Source organism: Lynx rufus, unplaced genomic scaffold, assembly GCF_022079265.1.
Source record: "Lynx rufus isolate CCGP_SWC_20201006 ecotype Redwood Valley unplaced genomic scaffold, mLynRuf1.p SCAF_7, whole genome shotgun sequence".
NCBI classification, from domain to species: Eukaryota; Metazoa; Chordata; class Mammalia; order Carnivora; family Felidae; genus Lynx; species Lynx rufus.
In genome coordinates, this window is record NW_025814889.1 from 67,957,108 (window position 1) to 67,976,770 (window position 19,663).

General features: G+C 34.8%; 1 protein-coding gene across 3 annotated transcripts in view; it reads left to right on the top strand.

The window, feature by feature from the left end:
- Positions 1-19,663, top strand: part of LRRK2 (leucine rich repeat kinase 2) — a 138,219-nt gene that overhangs the window by 63,573 nt on the left and 54,983 nt on the right. For all 3 annotated transcript variants that reach the window (XM_047065485.1, XM_047065482.1, XM_047065484.1), the window contains 9 exons: positions 433-650; positions 3,148-3,398; positions 3,690-3,838; positions 6,763-6,856; positions 9,420-9,606; positions 10,947-11,128; positions 13,939-14,168; positions 14,542-14,669; positions 16,387-16,605. In XM_047065485.1, the coding sequence (XP_046921441.1) occupies positions 433-650; positions 3,148-3,398; positions 3,690-3,838; positions 6,763-6,856; positions 9,420-9,606; positions 10,947-11,128; positions 13,939-14,168; positions 14,542-14,669; positions 16,387-16,605 (1,658 nt within the window). The remainder of the gene's footprint in view (positions 1-432; positions 651-3,147; positions 3,399-3,689; positions 3,839-6,762; positions 6,857-9,419; positions 9,607-10,946; positions 11,129-13,938; positions 14,169-14,541; positions 14,670-16,386; positions 16,606-19,663) is intronic.

The following is a 19,663-nucleotide window of genomic DNA, read 5'->3' on the forward strand; positions in this document are numbered from 1 at the left end:
ATTTTTTTGGGTGTTAATTTCATCGTACATAACCTTCAAATTCTGTGTACCTAATGATATCACACACTGTAGAAAAATGAAATACAGTTATAGATTTAAAACTTTACCTTTTACGATGCTATGTAGGACTGACTCTTTTATCCTTTCTACTACTTTCCTGAAATGCAAATAGTACCGTCACCAATGCAACTCTTCATCTCTTTCTGCAGGTCTATTGTTTTTTTTTTTTTTACACTACTAATACCATTTGATTAAATATGTATTATTTATTGTCCACCTCTGCCACTGGAATGTAAGCTCTGTAGTTTGTTTTCTACTGAATCTCCAGTGCCTGGAAGGGATCCTGACAGTAGTAGGTGATCAGTAAATATTTACCAAGTGAACTTAAATTACTTGCTTATGTTTCCATTGTTTGTTTGTTTTTGACAAAAGGGTCATCAAAACTTCAATCCCATATGAGGCATTCAGACAGCATTTCTTCCCTGGCTTCTGAGAGAGAGTATATTACATCATTAGACCTTTCAGCAAATGAACTAAGAGACATTGATGCCCTAAGCCAGAAATGCTGTATAAGTGGTCATTTGGAGCATCTTGAAAAGCTGGAGCTTCACCAGAATGGACTCACGAACTTTCCACAACAATTGTGTGAAGTAAATTTAATTTATCCTTATTACTCTCAGGATATTTGAAGAGCTTTTGCAGTTTGATCTAATTTGCATGGTTAAATCTTTACAAAGAAGGATCTGCTTCTGCTTCATTGGATAGTAATTCCCCCTTTCTTGTAGTTGTCACATTAGTATCAGTCTATGTGGTGTTCAAGAACATCTTTGAGGATGGGGACCTGATGAAAAGGAATGCTAGGTTCTGTCCTGATGATACATGTGTACATGGTAGGATGTATCAAGGCTATACCTTCAGTTATTTACTTCTAGAAGACAACTTAAACTGTTTAAAGTAGGTAGACTGTTAACACCTGGTTTAGTGGCACTGGCTCTGGCTTAGCTACCAGCTGTTTAACAATAAGTGTTACTTTGGCTGCTCTAAGCTTTCATTTCCTTACCTGCAGAAATACAGAGGCTCAGCTAAACTATCCGTAAGGCATTTATTGAGTTTTAAAATTATATGAGACTTAAAAGTTGATTCTTTTTGCTCAGAGTTCCTATTTTCAAAAATTAAAGTATTGAATGATCTGCCAATAGAATAGTCCTCTGAATATTGACTTTGTTCATCATTTTTATGTACTGTAGACAAGAGCCAAAGATACACTGATGAATTAAAATAATCTTAATAAAATATTTAAATTATTAAACTGAATTCTTAGACTGAACTGCAAAGTTTGATGAAAAAACTGTATTTTTCTTCCCTTTTCTCACCTATAAAGCTTACGATAATTTTGAGACTTTTTTTTTTTAATTTTTTTTTTTAACGTTTTTTAATTTATTTTTTGGGGGACAGAGAGAAACAGAGCATGAACGGGGGAGGGGCAGAGAGAGAGGGAGACACAGCATCGGAAACAGGTTCCAGGCTCTGAGCCATCAGCCCAGAGCCTGACGCAGGGCTCGAACTCACAGACCGCGAGATCGTGACCTGGCTGAAGTCGGACGCTTAACCGACTGCGCCACCCAGGCGCCCCAATTTTGAGACTTTTTAAAGCAACATTAACGTTGCATTTTTTAAGTATATTTAAGTGGTGTCTTTCCTTTACAGTGTGTGTATTTGGAGAAAGGGAGGACAGTCTTCTTGCAACCCATGTCTGAAATGTGTTCATTCTCTCCTTCTCCCCCTCTTCGCCAGTCTAAATCCACCAAGTCACAAGGGTCCTTACCCTTTTCTTTTCTTCTCCTCTTCATCCCTCCAGACCAGGTTGGCTACACACCCGATTTACATTTCCATGGCATCCATGTTTTTCCCCCAGTGCTCATTCACTTATAAATTTTGATCTAAGGTATATTCTCTTCACTAAATTGTCAACTTCCTGAGAACAGGAACTGTTTCAGGCTTGTTCATGTCTGTTCTCAGTGCCTCATAATGTCTTCCATACAGTAGAGCCTTAATAGATGATTATTGAATTGATTCATGAAGGAATTAATGACTGACGCTTGGTACACCTTCAATATTAGTTACAGAGTAAGTAAAATAGGACTAGAATATAGCTTAGCTAAAAAAAAAAAGAGGATTTGAAAAGAGCATGACAGGTTGAAAAACATCAGGGTATTTAAAGACCAGACCAGATCAGAATCTCTTAAGGAAATTTTAAATTGGCACCAATAGATGGCAGTTTTTAAAATCACCGCTTGTAGGTGTCTATGCCAAAAAATTTCCTGGTTAAAATTTGGGAATGAATAATGTAAAAATACATTTTTTTGAATAATCTGGTAGGATCTGAAACAGTGACAGATATTTTGAAACAACTTCTGGGGCAAAGATCCATTAATATAAGCTTTATAATCATGTCAAACTCTAGATTTCTGTGAGGATAAATATATTGGTATATAACGAAGAGCAGAGAGAAGAGATTATTTTTTATATTGTAGCCCTTTGACGACAATCCATACCAAAGATTTAAAACATTGACATATAAATGGAAAGTTTCTTATTGTCATGGTAAAATTAGAAAGTGCTTAAAAATGGAAAATAGAGATTTGAAACAAAAAGTTTTATAAAAAAGAGGAAGTCCTAAAATGAAACCTGTATACAATGACTACTTTTTTGGTTAAGTCATATTTATATTAAAATGTATAACAGTTTCTAAAAGCTAGTATTTAAAAATGTATTCCCAGGATTATGTCATACTGTTTATTCATTAATTAATTCAAATATTTGTTGAGGCTTATTCTGCTTCCATTTCACTCTTTGCGGGAATAATTTGCAAAAACAAAACAAAACTGAAATAAGCTCTTAACCCTGTTTTTCTGAATTGCTTTGACAGTTACCTGTTATGTTTTCCTGGTTTTTACCCATTTAATAGCAGGGATGGTTGGATTAGTCATTATACTGAGGCTCTCTTATGGATTGTGTTTTCAGGTTTTTGGAAAATTCTTAATGGTTCTAGTTACCAGCGGTATGGAAGGCAGAAATATTAGCTAATTTGAAGTTTTTCAGATGGTTTTCAGATGGTTAGAGAATTTTAAAATATTGTCTTTCCAGACCCTGAAGTGTTTGACACATTTGGACTTGCACAGTAATAAATTTACATCATTTCCCTCTTACTTGTTGAAAATGAATTGTATTGCCAACCTTGATATCTCTCGAAACGACATCAACCCCTCAGTAGTTTTGGATCCTGCAGTGAAGTGCCCAACCTTGAAGCAATTTAACTTGTCATATAATCAGCTGTCTTGTTTTCCTGAGAACCTTGGTGATGTGGTAGAGAAATTGGAACAGCTCATTTTAGAAGGGTAAGAAAGGGGCTCATTAAATACAAAAGGGTTGCCTTACATTGAAGTTTCATAAGAATGACAAATTATGCTGACATTATTTCTATAGTAATGGGTTTTAAACCATAATATGAGAAGAGACTGAGGGAATTAATATTATAGTTTCTATCAGTTGACTTAAATTTTTACAACTAATTTAAAACTTAATCAGTCTGCTTTGATGCTATTCTTTGAAGGCAAATTGTTTTGATTTTTTTCTTCAAAGCATATGAATTTATGCAATTTAATCCTCATTTTGTTTCTTATAACTAGAAATAAAATATCAGGAATATGTTCCCACTTAAGCCTGAAGGAACTGAAAATTTTAAACCTTAGTAAAAACCACATTACATCCCTATCAGAAGATTTCCTTGAGGCGTGTCCTAAAGTGGAGAGTTTCAGTGCCAGAATGAATTATCTTGGTAAGTATCCTGTGGGAATCTCCTTTTAACCAGTATTAGAGGATGAGTCATACATGGACATTTCAGGTGGGGATATAAACGTGGCATTTCAATTTAAATGTAATGGGGGAATTTCAGATATAAAGTTAACAGGTCAGTGATTAAAAAAAATGAGTTTTCAAGCCATGAAAACGTGGAAGAAACTTAAACGCATATTGCTGCATGAAAGAAGCCAATCTGAAGAGGCTACATGCTATATGATTCCAACTATATGACATTTTGGATAAGACAGAACTGTGGGGACAGTAAAATAACCAGTGATGGTCAGGAGTTTGGAGGGAGGGAGAGAGGAATGAGGAGGTGAGTGGGATTTTTAGGACAGTGAAACTATTCTGTGTGACGCTGTAAAGTGGGTACGTGTCATCATACATTTGTCCTAGAGGACATACAACATGAAGAGTGAACTTTATTGTAAATGATGACTTTTAGTTAATAATAATGTATTAATATTGGCTTACCAATTATAACAAATACACCAAGCTATGCAAGTTATTAGTCATAAGAATAAAAATGTGTGTGTGTGGGGAGGGGGAGTGATGGTGAAGAGAGAAGGGCTTTAAGGGAACTCTTCGTACTTTCTGCTCAATTCTTCTGTACACCTGAAGCTACCCTAAAAACTAGTTTATTTTTAAATTCTAAAACATAAAAATTTTTAATACTGAAAAAATTTTCAATTTAAAAAATTACAGCAGATTGCTGTTGTCATAGACTAAAATGACATTTCCTTGGACTCCCAGATAGTCCTTTATACTGTGGTTCATTTTAGTCTGGAAAACTAAAAATGCATATGGCTGCATGAACTGGTTGAAGCCAGAATACTGAGTGCCCAACTGAGGTTTACTCAATTTTTTGGATTATAAATATAGTTACTGTTATTTCTTTTAGAAATAAAATTAATCAGTTAACAGTTTTCAAATTAGTAAGGTTAATGTGTATTCATTGAGCACTTGCTCTGATACTAGAAGATATTCTAGTAATACAGAATATGATCATCACTTTTATTAAAAGTTGGGGAATACTCCATTTTCTCTTAGCATGTGAGATAGCAGGGAATTATGTTTATTTGTAGTCTATCTGAACATTCTAGTATTAAGGGACAAAATACTTTTATGGAAATATATGGGGACTCCCCATATTTTATCTTCCTCAAGAAGATAAAAGGAGGCCACGTGCACCTTCCCATCCATGTATACTGACTGACTCTGTAAAATACTTTTTAATACTGCTTAAAAGCAGAATACAATTTGACGTATCCTAAAATATTTTATTTTGTTGGAACTTTCAGAAGCTAGTAATGATAAAAGCTCTGTAAATTTGTATAATATTTTCTTCCTTTCTCCCTTCTTCTAGGCCTCTTGAATATTGCCCATTTTCCTACTATGGACCTGAAAATGGGGGATAGAGTGGTTCCCTCTCTAATGAGCAAAGAAAACCCAGTCTCTGTCCTTAGGGAATAAGTAGTTAGGTTCAGAAGACAGGCATTCAGTAACTAAGCTAAGTGTTGTGAGGAAAAGTTGAGGATGCTACTGGGGTACCTCGGTGGGGAGTGGAGGCTCATATCCAGACTGTGGAGACAGGGAAAGGTTTCTGTGTCTCTGACACTTAAGTTGGATCTGCAAAGAAGAGCATCCCAAGAAACCTGAGGCTTGATTCATACATCATCTCAGCTGAATCTCATAAAAATCCTATAGGGTAGGATAGGTATGATCTCTGATCGACTGAGATTTTTGTGTGACATAGAGGTGTAGAATGAATTAACTAGTTGTAGTGGAAACTTGAATATAACCAAGTTCAAAATCTGTTTGCTTTGCACTACAACAACTGTGTAGTTTTAGGGTCTTTCATTTGGAAAGATGCCCTAGGAAGGTGATATCTGAGCAGAACCACTAACCATTACAAATAATCCCACGTGAAATATAGTTTCAGTCCTTTGCCTTTATGAGTGTCTTTTCCATACAGCGTCTGAACCTCTTAATTCTTAAGAGGAGAATCATTTATTTTGCCACAAATACTTTTCAGATATAGGTAAAAAAATAATAGCATGTTCCTTTTCAGCCTCTCGGGAAAACAGCTTCGAGCAGTGTTTTGGAACACTTTGACTCTTGAAGATTTTACTAGAGAAAATATAACCCACTGAAAATGCTAAGAAGTAATTTCTCAAGCCACTTTCATAGAACCATAGAGCTTTAGATATTTGAAGAATCTCAGAATTCATCTAGTGTAGCTGCACTATTTTACAGATAAAAAATAGGCTGAATGATTTGCTCAGTTTCCAAAATTGTGTCCACAGAGTTTTATTTATTATACTTCATACTGTATTTCCTTTTTGGAAGTTCATAAAATATATGAGAATATTGAGGACGCTGAGATATTTCACCTTATTTTACTTAAATGTTTCCCCAATCTCTTAAGATCATATGATCAAAGAATACTTTTAAGTAACATCCACTGTTGTTGCATAGAACACTCTTTATTAGGTGGTACTGTAAATAATTTTTATCTTTACGTTGTATTGTGTATTAGTTTTCAAAGTGTTTTGTTATATTTACTTAAGAGTAATATGAATTAATTTATAATTTATGTACATATAATATCACATAGTTTGGAATGAATATTCTAATAATTTTTACTCTGTACAGATGTTGGGCAGAGATTTGTGTTCAGATAATTGTTTAGATTTCAGATGAAAATATTCTTATGAGGATGGTGTATTATTTTAATGTTCAGTGTTAGGAGTAAGGATATTACCTTATTTTAAAAGTCAGCATGAAAATGGAAATTGAATTAAGTGACAGGTCCTTGGTAGCTGTTCTTACTGTCAAATCTAATGGAAATCTAGTTAAAATGATTAAAATGTCCCCTATCTCACTTTTATTTTCTTTTAGCTGCTGTGCCTTTTTTGCCTTCTTCTCTGACAAGCCTAAAATTGTCCCAAAACAGATTTACATGTGTTCCTGAAGCAATTTTAAATCTTCCACAGTAAGTTTGCTATTTTAATTTTAAAACCACATGAGCTGGAACAAAGCCCTCAGAAACATGGTTTTGATTTAGGCATATCAATTGATTTATAATTCATAATTGATTTCTAAAGCTATTCAGTTTAATGTTCTTAAATCTATGAATGTTTGTTTTTTACTAGGCAAAACACCCAAGTTGCTGTTTGTGTTTTCTTTAACTTTTATATCGGGGTGCTATTGTTTTGAAACAATTTAATGTTAATTAATGTTTGCACCATTACAAACAATTGAGATTATAGTGGCTATCACTTTAACTTTAAAAGTTTGCTTGCTCTCAGAGGTTGATATGCTACTAAGATATTATTAACTTTGAAATTATACTTATGTTTGAGTAAAAACTGGAGAAAGAGTGGTTCCCTCACTAATGAGCAAAGCAAACCCAGTCTCTGTCCTCAGGGAATAAGTAATTAGGTTCAGAAGACAGGCATTCAATAACTAAGCTACATGCTGTGAGGAAAAGTTGAAGGTTATACAAGGGTACCTCGGGGAGGATCTCATCCAGACTGTGGAGGCAAGGAAATGTTTGGCGAGGACATTTTTGGTGAGGATTAGGACAATTTATATAGCTCTAGGTATTTGGGGATGTTTCTAGTTAGTTTCATTAAAAAAATGAAAGCTTCCTATGTTATCTTAAATACCATTGTAACTGTTGTATATATTATAAACCAAATCCATAAGTGTATATGTGCAAATATATAGGCAAATAATGTATAGGCAAATAATATATAGGCAAATAATGTATAGGCAAATAATGCTTAGTTATAATCTAGCCATAGAAGATGTCAAACAGACATATAATAATTAATTTCAATCTGGCGTAGAATGTGTTAGACACTGTTTTAAGTGCTCAATGGTGGATGCTGCCTTTAATTGTCCTAATAAAACTGGAAATAGGTGCTGTTATTATCTCCACTTTATAATGAAAATATTATTTTATTAAAGAGATGAAGTAACTTGCCTAAAGTCACAATTCTTAAACTCTGGTGGCTCAACCTTCTAGTCTTAACTCATGTATACAGGCACCTCTAGAATACAGGTGGTCTTATATTTTAAACATAATATGTTCCTGGGGTGCCTGGGTGGCTCAATCAGTTGAGCGTCTGACTTTGGCTCTGGTCATGATCTCATGGTTTGTGAGTTCAAGCCCCGCGTTAAGCTCTGTGCTGACAGCTCAGAACCTGGAGCCTGTTTCAGATCCGTGTCTCCCCCTCTCTCTGCCCCTCCGCCACTCGTGCTCTGTCTCTCTCTCTCTCTCTCAAAAATAAATAAACATTAAAAAATAAAAATTAAAAAAAAATATGTTCCTGAAAATGTGTTTGAAAGTCAAATATTTATGAAAGTTAATTAGTAGATATATTACCATAAAGGTTTCTTCCCAAATAACTAAAAATATTATTCGGTCCTTAATTACTCTATACTTTTAGACAACATCTCCAGATATACATTTCTAGCATTTTGTATATATTTCTTTAAAACAATTTTCTGTGAAACAAAAGAATATGCAGTTGGCCAGCTTAAGTTCCCACTGAGGCTAAAAAGGATTGCTTTTGAACAGTCTGGTGATTCTTGGCTTTATCTAAGTTGTATGGTTTGTTAGATATTCACATCTTTTCTCTAAAACAGTCCAATTAATTTTCTTATTTTCACACATCTTTATGAGACAGTTAGGGCAGAATCCAGGATAATTGTAAAATGAGAGCAAAAACGTGTAGACCTGAATCTTGGTGTAGAAGGTAGTACCACTACGTGAGCTTAGGTAGAACCAATTCATCATGGTTCAGATATGCTGCATGAAAGGGGTCAGTATATAACTGCAAAAGTCCAGGCAACCTTTACATGGTCAAATATATCACCATCACTGACTCTGTATTCTTCCTACACATGTACGCTTATATGTGACATGTGTTTTTCTGTCATTTCCTGCAAACTTTGGGGAGTGTATTCCTGCATGAAAGCAACCAATTTGCATTGGGCCTACCACAAACAAGACATCATGTTCAGGAGATATTTATCATACTGAGACAAGCTGTTAAAAGGTTATGCCCCTGCATGTTATTAATTAGCTCCAGGACATAACTTCTGAAGAATCCTCCCAGTAACGAGGGAAATTGAAAAGAGAAGCAGGGAGCTACATATTTGTAACCCTTGTATAGAAGGCATATTTATAAATCTTGTATAGAAATGACCATTTTTGCCTTTGTTAATTATGATTTCTCATGCATCATAAACATTGGTAAACACTTGTTCTTTCATTCTAAGATTGACATTTTCATGGTTCTGAAGTAAGGAAATTATGCTTCAGTTTTGTTTTTTAATGGTCCTTATTCATTTAAATGTTGTTCCTAGTGAGACATACTTTTTTCTAGCCCATATATGTCTCTATGAACACACAAGAACACATGCATACTTAAATATAAATAATGTTAGTTTTAAAGTTGTTTCTCTGGTGAAAATTGCTTGTGATATTATCTCACGTGTTATGGAAGCACTCATTTGGCTTTTATGTTGACATTGTATTGTTCTAGCTTACGGTCCTTAGATATGAGCAGCAATGATATTCAATATCTACCGAGTCCTGCACACTGGAAATCTTTGAACTTAAGGGAACTCTTGTTCAGTTTTAATCAGATCAGCGTCTTGGACTTGAGCGAAAAAGCACATGTGTGGTCAAGAGTAGAGAAACTGCATCTTGCTCATAATAAACTGAAAGAGGTAAGAGGTCATCCTATTTGTTTAAAATGATTGCCGATTTAATAATGTGCTTTTGTGATTTGAAAACATCACGGATTGGCCATTTTGAAATATGTTTGATATTTCTTATCTTTGAATAACATCCAATCCTACCATGAAGTAAAGGGGCATATTAGCGTAGGTTAACTTTCTTAAAAATCACTTTGTGTTCTAGTTTTGAAGAATTATATGGATATATATATATATTTAATTATGAATATGTGTAATGCTCTAAGTGTTTTATTTTTCGCTAAATCTCTGATCTCATCACAGACTCACAAATACTCTATATTTCCCAAGTTGTTGCTGAGCCATACGCAGTATGTGTTTTTCAGCTGACTTTCCTATTTTCTTAAACTTGTGCATGCCTCCATCATGCTGCCCTTTACCCCAGTGGGTCAGCCTTCTTTGCTTCACTCCATTGCCTCTGTTGTAAATCTAAAACTGATTTTTCCATTCATCCGAGAAAAAAAAATATTTTTGCCAACTTCAAGTTTTTTTGTATTTGAAAGCCAAAAAGAATTAAGTTCAGAAAAACTGTGGGGGCACCTGGGTGGCTCAGTCAAGTATTCGACTTCAGTCCAGGTCATTATCTCACTGTTCATGAGTTCAAGCCCTGCATCGGGCTCTGTGCTGAAAGCTCAGAGCCTGGAGCTTGCTTCAGATTCTGTGTCTCCCTCTCTCTCTGCCCCTCTCCTGCTCACACTCTGTCTCTCTCTCAAAAATAAACATTAAAAAAAAAATTAAAAAAAAGAAACTGTGAATATTTTTTTGCTACTTGTTTTTTTTTTTTTTTATTTTGTCAGCAAATCAATGTTTTCTGTTGTAAAAGTAATGCACACTGCTTAACAATTTGGAAGAGGAAAAAATGAAAAGACCCCTTACCAGGATACTACCTAAAGTGTAAACATTTAGTTATATTTTTAGAACATTATGTTGTATGTAAGTTTATAACTAGATCTTTATAGTTTTACTGAAGAACATAGTGTAAAGGAACAGACTGAAGTCACAGATGACTGGATTTAGATAAATATAAAAAACTTCTTTACTTTCAGTGTTGTGAGGAGGAGATGTTCACCAAGGGAGAATGGGTCTTTAAAGATTATAAATAAGTGATATATATTGTTTTGGGTAAGTCATTTATATTTGCATATATTTGTATTGACAACTATGACAGATTCTGCTGAGAGATTATTCAAGTTGCAGATAGGCTCTCTGAGCCTTTCTCATTTCCTAGTAAGCACCTTGTTTCTTGGCAACACACATTTCTTCCTTCCTACCAACAGGATTTGCCCTTTTTTTTTTTTTTTTATCTCATTAAGATTCCTCCTGAGATTGGCTGTCTTGAAAACCTGACCTCCTTTGATGTCAGTTACAATCTGGAACTGAGATCCTTTCCTAATGAAATGGGGAAATTAAGCAAAATATGGGATCTTCCTTTGGATGAACTACATCTTAATTTTGATTTTAAACATATAGGATGTAAAGCCAAAGACATCATAAGGTTAGATAATTTTATTTCCATTTTTAAAATTAAGTTTGCTTCACATGTTTTTTAGTCTCTGACTTCGATGGATGTAATAGTTATGATTTAGGAAATAATACATAGTACTGTTTCATGGTAATATGCTATGTGTCATTTGCCTTTTATTTAATAAATGGGTTCATTTGGTGCCAATGAAGAGCTTTTCATTTTCTCCTAGCCAAGCTGATGTGGAGAGAATGGCTTTCCCTTCTTATCCATGCTTTTCATTAGAAATGGACTCTAAAAGGAAATTATGGCTATTTGGTCTCTTGTTACAAATATATGTTCTAAAGAAATAGTGCAAAGTATAATGACTTCTCAAGCTGCATTTCATATAGTGAATAGTTACCATGTGTCTGTTATATCTTAAAGCATTATAGATACTTAAATGATATAAAATTACTAACTTCGATTTTGCCTGTGAGGGTGAATAACCTGCTAACCCTGGTCATTTTTGAAACCACCAAAGCTCTCCAGACATCACTGCTTGTGGTCTTCACACATTATGAACTTCAAATATCTTTGGTAATGGACTGTATCTTACTCTCTGTCACCACTTCAGTGTGTCATTCTTACTATTACCTACTTGTAAAGTTATTTAATCCCATTTCCACCAAATTACTCCTATCTATATTTATCTTGCAGGCTTCAGCTCATTTGTCACCTCTCTGTATCCATGACTTGACTATAATATCCAGCAGGGCAGGGACCATGGCTGCATTCACTCATAGTGTGATTCTTGTCACCTAATGCAAAGCCTGGCATATAATTGATCATTGTTGAATTACCAGTGAACTACATACTTACTTAATTCTCTTATGCTTAAATTTTCTTAAATTACATTTAACTTTTTATCTTTTTATGAGGAAAGCTTTGGTTTTCTGTTCCCCTAGACTTGATTTAATTTGCAAAGAAAGGCTTTGTCACTAGCTAAACGAAACATGACTACCTTTTATTCTACCTGATTGTTTCCCATGATTTTCTCTCCTGAAACTGGATAGATGTTCAAATTAAAATTGGTTCAATTCTTGGTAAACATTTAGCAAAACTACTTTTTAGTGTATTAATGCTGTATGATGAAGCCACTATATCTACTTGTAAATGTGTTTAACATTTTGAGTAGGGGAGACTGGAGTACTTTAGAAATTGTAGGCATCATTTCCATTTTTGAAGGATGACTTTTTCAAAGTGTGCTGACTTCTTACTAGACATTTGGGCCATCGATATTCTTGCTTATTGATAATAAAAACAGAGGGGCGCTTGGGTGGCTCAGTCGGTTGAACGTCCGACTTCGGCTCAGGTCATGATCTTGCATTCGGTGAGTTCGAGCCCCGCATCGGGCTCTGTGCTGACAGCTCAGAGCCTGGAGCCTGTTTCAGATTCTGTGTCTCCCTCTCTCTCTGCCCCTCCCCCGCTCATGCTCTGTCTCTTTCTGTCAAAAATATATAAACACTAAAAAAATTAAAAAACAAAAACAAAACAGCGTAAGTTGTATGTGAGAAAATGATTTCAATAATAACAGGCACAATATCTGATCTGTCAGGTTGTATTTTCTCAAGCATCGAATTAAATCATGAAAAGTAATGATGCCTTTTGTTCAGATCCTTGAGAATGTTGGTCAGAATCCTATTAGATTCTGGATCTAATGGATCAGTCAATATTCCTTAAAATTGACATATTACTTATTTTGCTCCTTTAATTTTAGTTTTTAATGTTTATTCATTTTTGAGAGACAGAGAGCACAAGCAGGGGAGGGGCAGAGAGAGAGGGAGACACAGCATCCGAAGCAGGCTCCAGGCTTTGAGCTGTCAGCACAGAGCCCGACATGGGGCTCGAACTCATGGACCATGAGATCATGACCTGAGACTAGGTCGGACATTCAACCAACTGAGCCACCCAGGTGTCTCAGTTTTGCTCCTTTAAATTTAAACTGTGGCAACATTTCAACATAGTTAAAAATATGACTTTCTATATCCAACATATTTTTAAGAACATTTAAAATCTAGTATTAATTTAAAGGTGGTTTGCTTAGCTACCTACACCACTTCGAATTAGTTTCAATTATTTTTTTCATTAAGATTGTTAGAAAAAGCAACATATTATCTGCTGATAGTATAATAGTTTACATGTATTAATTTATAATATAACCAATATGTTCTCAGTTTCCATTTGTACTATATATATGTATGTATGATATATATGAATGTATACATTATATATACAATATATAGTATATATACAGTATATATACATACACGCACACACACAGGCACATATAATATATCCAGTGAGACCTCACTATCAAAGTTTAGTATAACAGTACGCATATATACTCTATCTTCATTCTCTGTCATAGGGGCTTTGTAAAATTTTATACCTTGTAATTTTTAGGGTTTTATCTGTGTTATTTAAAGAAATTCATATATATATATGTATACACATATATATGTACATATATATACACACAATGCTAATTACTTCATAATTATTAGCATTCTAATTAGTGTTGCAAACATATTTTGATTATTTCTGGTGATAGTATAACAGGTCATTTTTTTTGATAATGCTACCAGTCATTATCAACTACATTAACATCGCTCACAAAATATATGCACTAACAGTGTGTTGAAAGACATGTGCCCTTATTAGGTCCATGAGCTAAGCAGTGTTTGGCACTATATTTTAGAACAGTCTGGTATTTTAAAAATTTCAACACCTAAGAATTCACCTATATCTTAAGTAACAGTGTTAAGCAGCTTATTATTTTACTTTTGTCTTTCAAATACCAGGTTTCTTCAGCAGCGGTTAAAAAAGGCTGTGCCCTATAACCGAATGAAGCTTATGATTGTGGGAAATACTGGGAGTGGTAAAACCACCTTATTGCAGCAACTAACGAAAAGCAAGAAATCAGATGCTGGGGTGCAAAGCGCCACAGTTGGTATAGATGTGAAGGACTGGCCTATCCAAATAAGAGGCAAAGGGAAGAAAGACCTCATTCTAAATGTGTGGGATTTTGCAGGTATTTCTTTCACTAGAATATTTTATTCACATTTATCTTTTACTTAGGACAGGGATTTAAAAGCCGAGATTTTGTTCCAATACTGCAACGAGACCTGGTGGATTCTACAGAATTATTCCAAAGCCATTTACTTCTAATTTTACCCTTGCCACCAGGGTGAATTCCATGGAGGGAAATGTTAGGAACCAATAGGAGCCAGCTAAAACTTAAATACTTGGTTTGGTAGCTGACATATATGCTGAAGCTTGTCAATCCCTAGTAAAAACCCAGTATAGTCTTCTAAACATGGTCTGTTGGCTGTTTTCCTCTCTCTCTCTTTGTATGATAAACAGTGATATTATCACCTAAAACAATGGCTCCAATCTTTATTTAGGTCGTGAGGAATTCTACAGCACTCATCCTCACTTCATGACCCAGCGGGCCCTCTACCTGGCTGTCTATGACCTCAGCAAAGGGCAGGCTGAAGTCGATGCCATGAAGCCTTGGCTCTTCAATATAAAGGTCGTCTGTTCTAATCGTTTGAAAATAGAAAGTAACATTTATTTTAATCGTTTGAAAATAGAAAATAACATTTATTTTTGTATGTGTAAGGTAATTTATTTTGGACAAACAGTTCTTCAAACAGTCTCCTCAGTTTTTAAAAATGAAGTTGGAAGCACTGAAATTTGGGGGCACCTGGCTGTCTCTGTTGGTTAAGCATCTGACTCTTGATTTCAGCTCAATGCTTGGGATTCTCTCTCTGCCCCTCCTCTGCTCATACTCTCTTTCTCTGTTTCCTCTCTCTCAAAATAAGTAAATAAACATTAAAAAAATTTAAAACTAGGAAGCACTAAAATTTTGAGTTGGGGACTTTTTAGTGTAATTAGGTTGTGACATGAAAATAGTGTGTTCCATATTGATGAATGTTAAAGATACTTAAAACCCTTTTAAGCTATAAAAATTGAAAATATATACATTATATATATATATATACACACATATAATGGATATATATATATATATATATATACACACACACACATATAATGGATATATATATAATGTTTTTGATCATTTTATTTCCTTTTTAAAAAATTTTTAGTGTTTATTTTTGAGAGAGAGAGAGAGAGAGAGAGACAGAGAGAGAGAGAAAGTGAGGGAGGGACAGAGAGAGAGGGAGACACAGCATCCAAAGCAGGCTCCAGGCTCTGAGTGGTCAGCACAGAGCCCAATGCGCGGCTCAGACTCACAAGCCGTGAGATCATGACGTGATCCAAAGCTGGATGCTTAACCAACTGAGCCACCCAGGCACCCCAATCACTTTATTTCTTAAATGAAGGACAAACCTCCCTAATTTAAAATAAACTACACTAAACAAAAGCAATCCATGAATCATTAGCTATGCCCTCATTGGCGATTTAGTAGGAAGTCCTTCAGATCTTACACTTTTAAATGGCACCCTATTAATATGCTCTTATATTTGGAATCTCTTTTTGTAATTTTTCCATTTTGTCCCTTGCTGTCTTGCTGTTAGCTATTCCTTGATGTAGTACTGGTTCTTAGTATTGAAATAAAGTAGGAGTGATGCTCTTTGAATGAAGCTTCAGTGGGCTCTTCTGTGAGTCAACTTAAAAAGGTTTGTGTGAGGACATTTTAGCAGATATTTTGGCTGCATACAAGCTCACTTTGTAATTTTGGTAATTTTTTTTAACTTCCTTGTATTGGTCAGAATTAGCCCAAGTGAATAGTGGCAGTGATACTTTAGTGCCTTTTTTTCCTGTTCATGTAGACTACAAATTGGATGAGTTTAAAATGAATTCAGGAGATTGACTTTACAGATAAGGAGGAGAAAATATAAACCATATTATGTCACTTTGATACGGTCTTGCGTTTATTAAATGCTTATTTGGTTTAGAAGTCCAAAGTACACTTAGAGAATAACCCATTTTAAGGCATAAAAGAAAAGAAAAACAGACCACTAGTCTTATACAGGCCACCTGAAAAAATGATAAAAATTGGAATAAGAAGGGGCATAAAAATGACTTCAAAATTTTGTTAAGGTTACATTTTTTTCCCCTAGGTTTAAGGAAGGAAAGACAGTTGACATTTTCTTCTTCTTGACGTGTTTGAGTTTTTCATTTCCTTTCAACTGAATTTCATAAAAACTGAATGTGAATAGAACTGTAAGCAGTCTTGATTTTAAAACAAACACAAGAGTATTTTGTATCATTTCCTGTAGGCCCGTGCTTCTTCTTCCCCTGTGATTCTTGTTGGCACACATTTGGATGTTTCCGATGAAAAGCAGCGCAAAGCCTGCATAAGTAAAATCACCAAGGAACTGCTGAACAAGCGAGGGTTTCCTGCAATAAGAGATTACCACTTTGTGAATGCCACAGAGGAATCTGATGCTTTGGCAAAGCTTCGGAAAACCATCATAAATGAGAGTCTTAATTTCAAGGTAACGTGGTTAATACCTATTGTGGGCTGGTGGGTAAATATAATTTATTAACTCTCATGCTACGCAACTGCTTAGAAATGTCAGAAGTCTTGAGAAAAGAACAACTATCTTAAAATTGTGGTTTTTTTCATAGTTGTTAGCATTATTAAAGCGCTTTCAGTTTTAAAATTACTTATGCCATATCTCATTTCAAATGCATAGAAATGAGAATAAACATCATTAGAGGATCCTGAAGGACAAACACTAAGAATGTCTGGGAGACTGAGAGAATGTTTCTGAGAGAATCTGAGAACGTTTCTGATGCCCTTTTTCTCACTTTTTGTCGTGGTGATTCAAAGAATATACATGAATATTGGGATCTTGGGATCATCTTCCCTCTGTTGTTCTTTGTTGTTTCACTTGCTCTTCTCTTTCAGAGTTCCTGTTCTAGGTGCATTTTGATCTATGTGCTGTTCCTTTTGTCTCTTGTCACTGTGACGATACCCATTCCACCCTTTTATCTCCCCTTCAGTGTTGTGAGATGGCTCTTTGATGTGGTTGCCGAGGTCATGAATTTGATTTTCAACAATGCCTAAACAATTTTTAGTACATATAAACTGCGTTTTCCATTTTAGAAATTATGTTTTGATTTCCAAAGTTCTGGTAAGCCAAATGTAATTCACAGGGTTCATAAAGCACAAATAAGTTGGTTATCCAGGAGAAACGTTATTTTTAATACTTGCAGGAAAAATAAATCTTTCCTGAGTTCTGCAGATACTGTGGTATAAAATGCACTGAAAATTCCTCAAATAGTTCAATGTGACAAACACAATGGTGAATTTCATTGTTAGTCCCTGGTGGTTTCGTTCATTAGCACTAATGATCAAGGCCATGGCTTATAACTAGGGTCCTGTGTAGACTGGGCATTCCCAGCATAATTAATAGTGTCCTACTACATTCTCAAAAGCATTCCAATTTGGATGATAAATTACACAGTCACCCTGGTTATAATGTGTTGGCCAGTTAGCTTAGTTCTGTTCCATTTTCACAGATTATGCTCCTATCTAAAACCTAATGAGCCATTTATAAATGTGTTGGTCTTTGTGATGCCCAGGGGGAGAATTTGCATGTTTGTATCTTTCAACACATTTGTCACCATCACTAAAAGGTTTTACTAATGGTGGGTCAGTAGTGGCATCTTATGTAAGAAGAATGATACATTATTTATTTGCAAATTTTCCTACTCTCTAATTGGACATAGGATTAGAAAGTATTGTGACTTGTAAGAAACAAATACACAAAATTCAGACATCCAATTAAATGTTCTTTTTATGCAGGCGGTTTCCTTCTGAGACTGTACCTATACATACAGAACTTTGTTTTTACTTATTATGTTTTAATAGTTCCTATTTTCATCATTTATGTTGGACCATATATCATATTTTTAAAAAGACTTCTTCAAGAATGAGTTTGTTTTGAAAAAGCCTGAATTTAGTTGCAACAAATAGATAAAGTATGGATAGTTTAGTTGAAGTATGGATAAACTGGTTAGTTCAGCTGGCTGGACTAGTACTGCTTTAGTGTAAAGCAATTTATCACTGTCCATCAACAAGACCTGTTTTCCTCCTGAGCTTATGACTGATCACTGAGGCTGATACAAGGAGGTAAAAGAAATGCTTTGAGAAATGGCCATATATTGCTATGGATGCATATTGTTGATGGCTGCACCATTCTGTCATTTTGGTTTGAAAATCCATTTGATTGCTTTGTAGAATTCTGGCTTTTTCAGGATCACCCAGAATCAGTGGGCCTGCCAGAACTAGAATATTCTTTCCTCCTTGAGATGCTTCAACTTGTATTCAAATAGCAGCTTTGAATTTACTGGAGATCACTTTTTGCCCTGTCACTTGTTTTTCATTTTCTCCTTCTCTCTTGGCTCTTCTCTAATCTTTCCCTGTCTTGCCCTTATTAACACGTGCCTTTGCAGACTCTAAAATAAATTTTTTTTATTGGCTGTTGGGGACCTCATAATCAAGCTAAAAGGAGAAGTAGGACGAAACAGAGTTCATTGCCAACATTGCCTCTTTCAAACTTGTCCAGCCCATTAGCAGTGGGATCTTTTGCTGGCCCTGTAACTCAGCCATAAAAAGTTCATCCCTTTGCTGTGTAATTTGCTTTCTGTGAGAACCCGTTTACTTCCATATGTAGGTTTTCTTTCTTGAGTTAGAACACAAACTTCAATATGAATTTCTATTTTATCTTAATTTACGAATGATGAGGAAGGTGAATATGAAAAGTGAAGATTAGTGAAATTGTATTTAATTTACTAGGAGGGCATTGGATACAGGAAAACAATGTTCTGAATGACTGGAGGTGAATATGTAAGTAATAGTATGACTGTTTAAATAAAGCCCCTTAAAGTTCTAGTTAGGAGTAGAAAAAGAGCAAGTTAAATTTGCATGTGTGTGTGATAAAACCCAATTTCTGTTTATAATAAGTTTAAGAAATTAAGTAGAAATTCTCAGGTAAAAAGAATATAGAAGAATATATACGTGGGTTGAGAAATGGGGAGAGTTTGCCACCTGGTGGTTTTCAGAGGCATTTTAGTTACTGTTGTTTCAGTGGCATTTCTATTTAAAATTAGATTTTCCTGGAAAAAAGAAAAAATTGGAAAAGATGTTTTATCAAAGAAACTATCATCTTAAAGCTATTCTTTAAAAGTTGTTATTTTGTATATGTAAGTAAGTAGACAATGATTATATTGTAAATGTAACAGACCAAAAATCATCCTCTCATGTCAAAATTGTTGGCGTGTGTAGATGGTTTATTATTTTCCCAAATTTAAAATTCCATGAAAAAGCATTTCTTGGGTGAGGAGATTTCGTGTCTCCTCCTGGGGAGACATGGAATATACACATATCTGGTACATTTTGCAGATAACAAGCACAAAATTTAATGTTTTACTTTGGGGCATGGATATTTTCATCTAATAAATAAGGCCCCAAAGCTCTTGTAATACTTCCTGACTTATTATGGTAGCATATCTATTGCATATATGTTTGATGTCTTAGAAAATAAA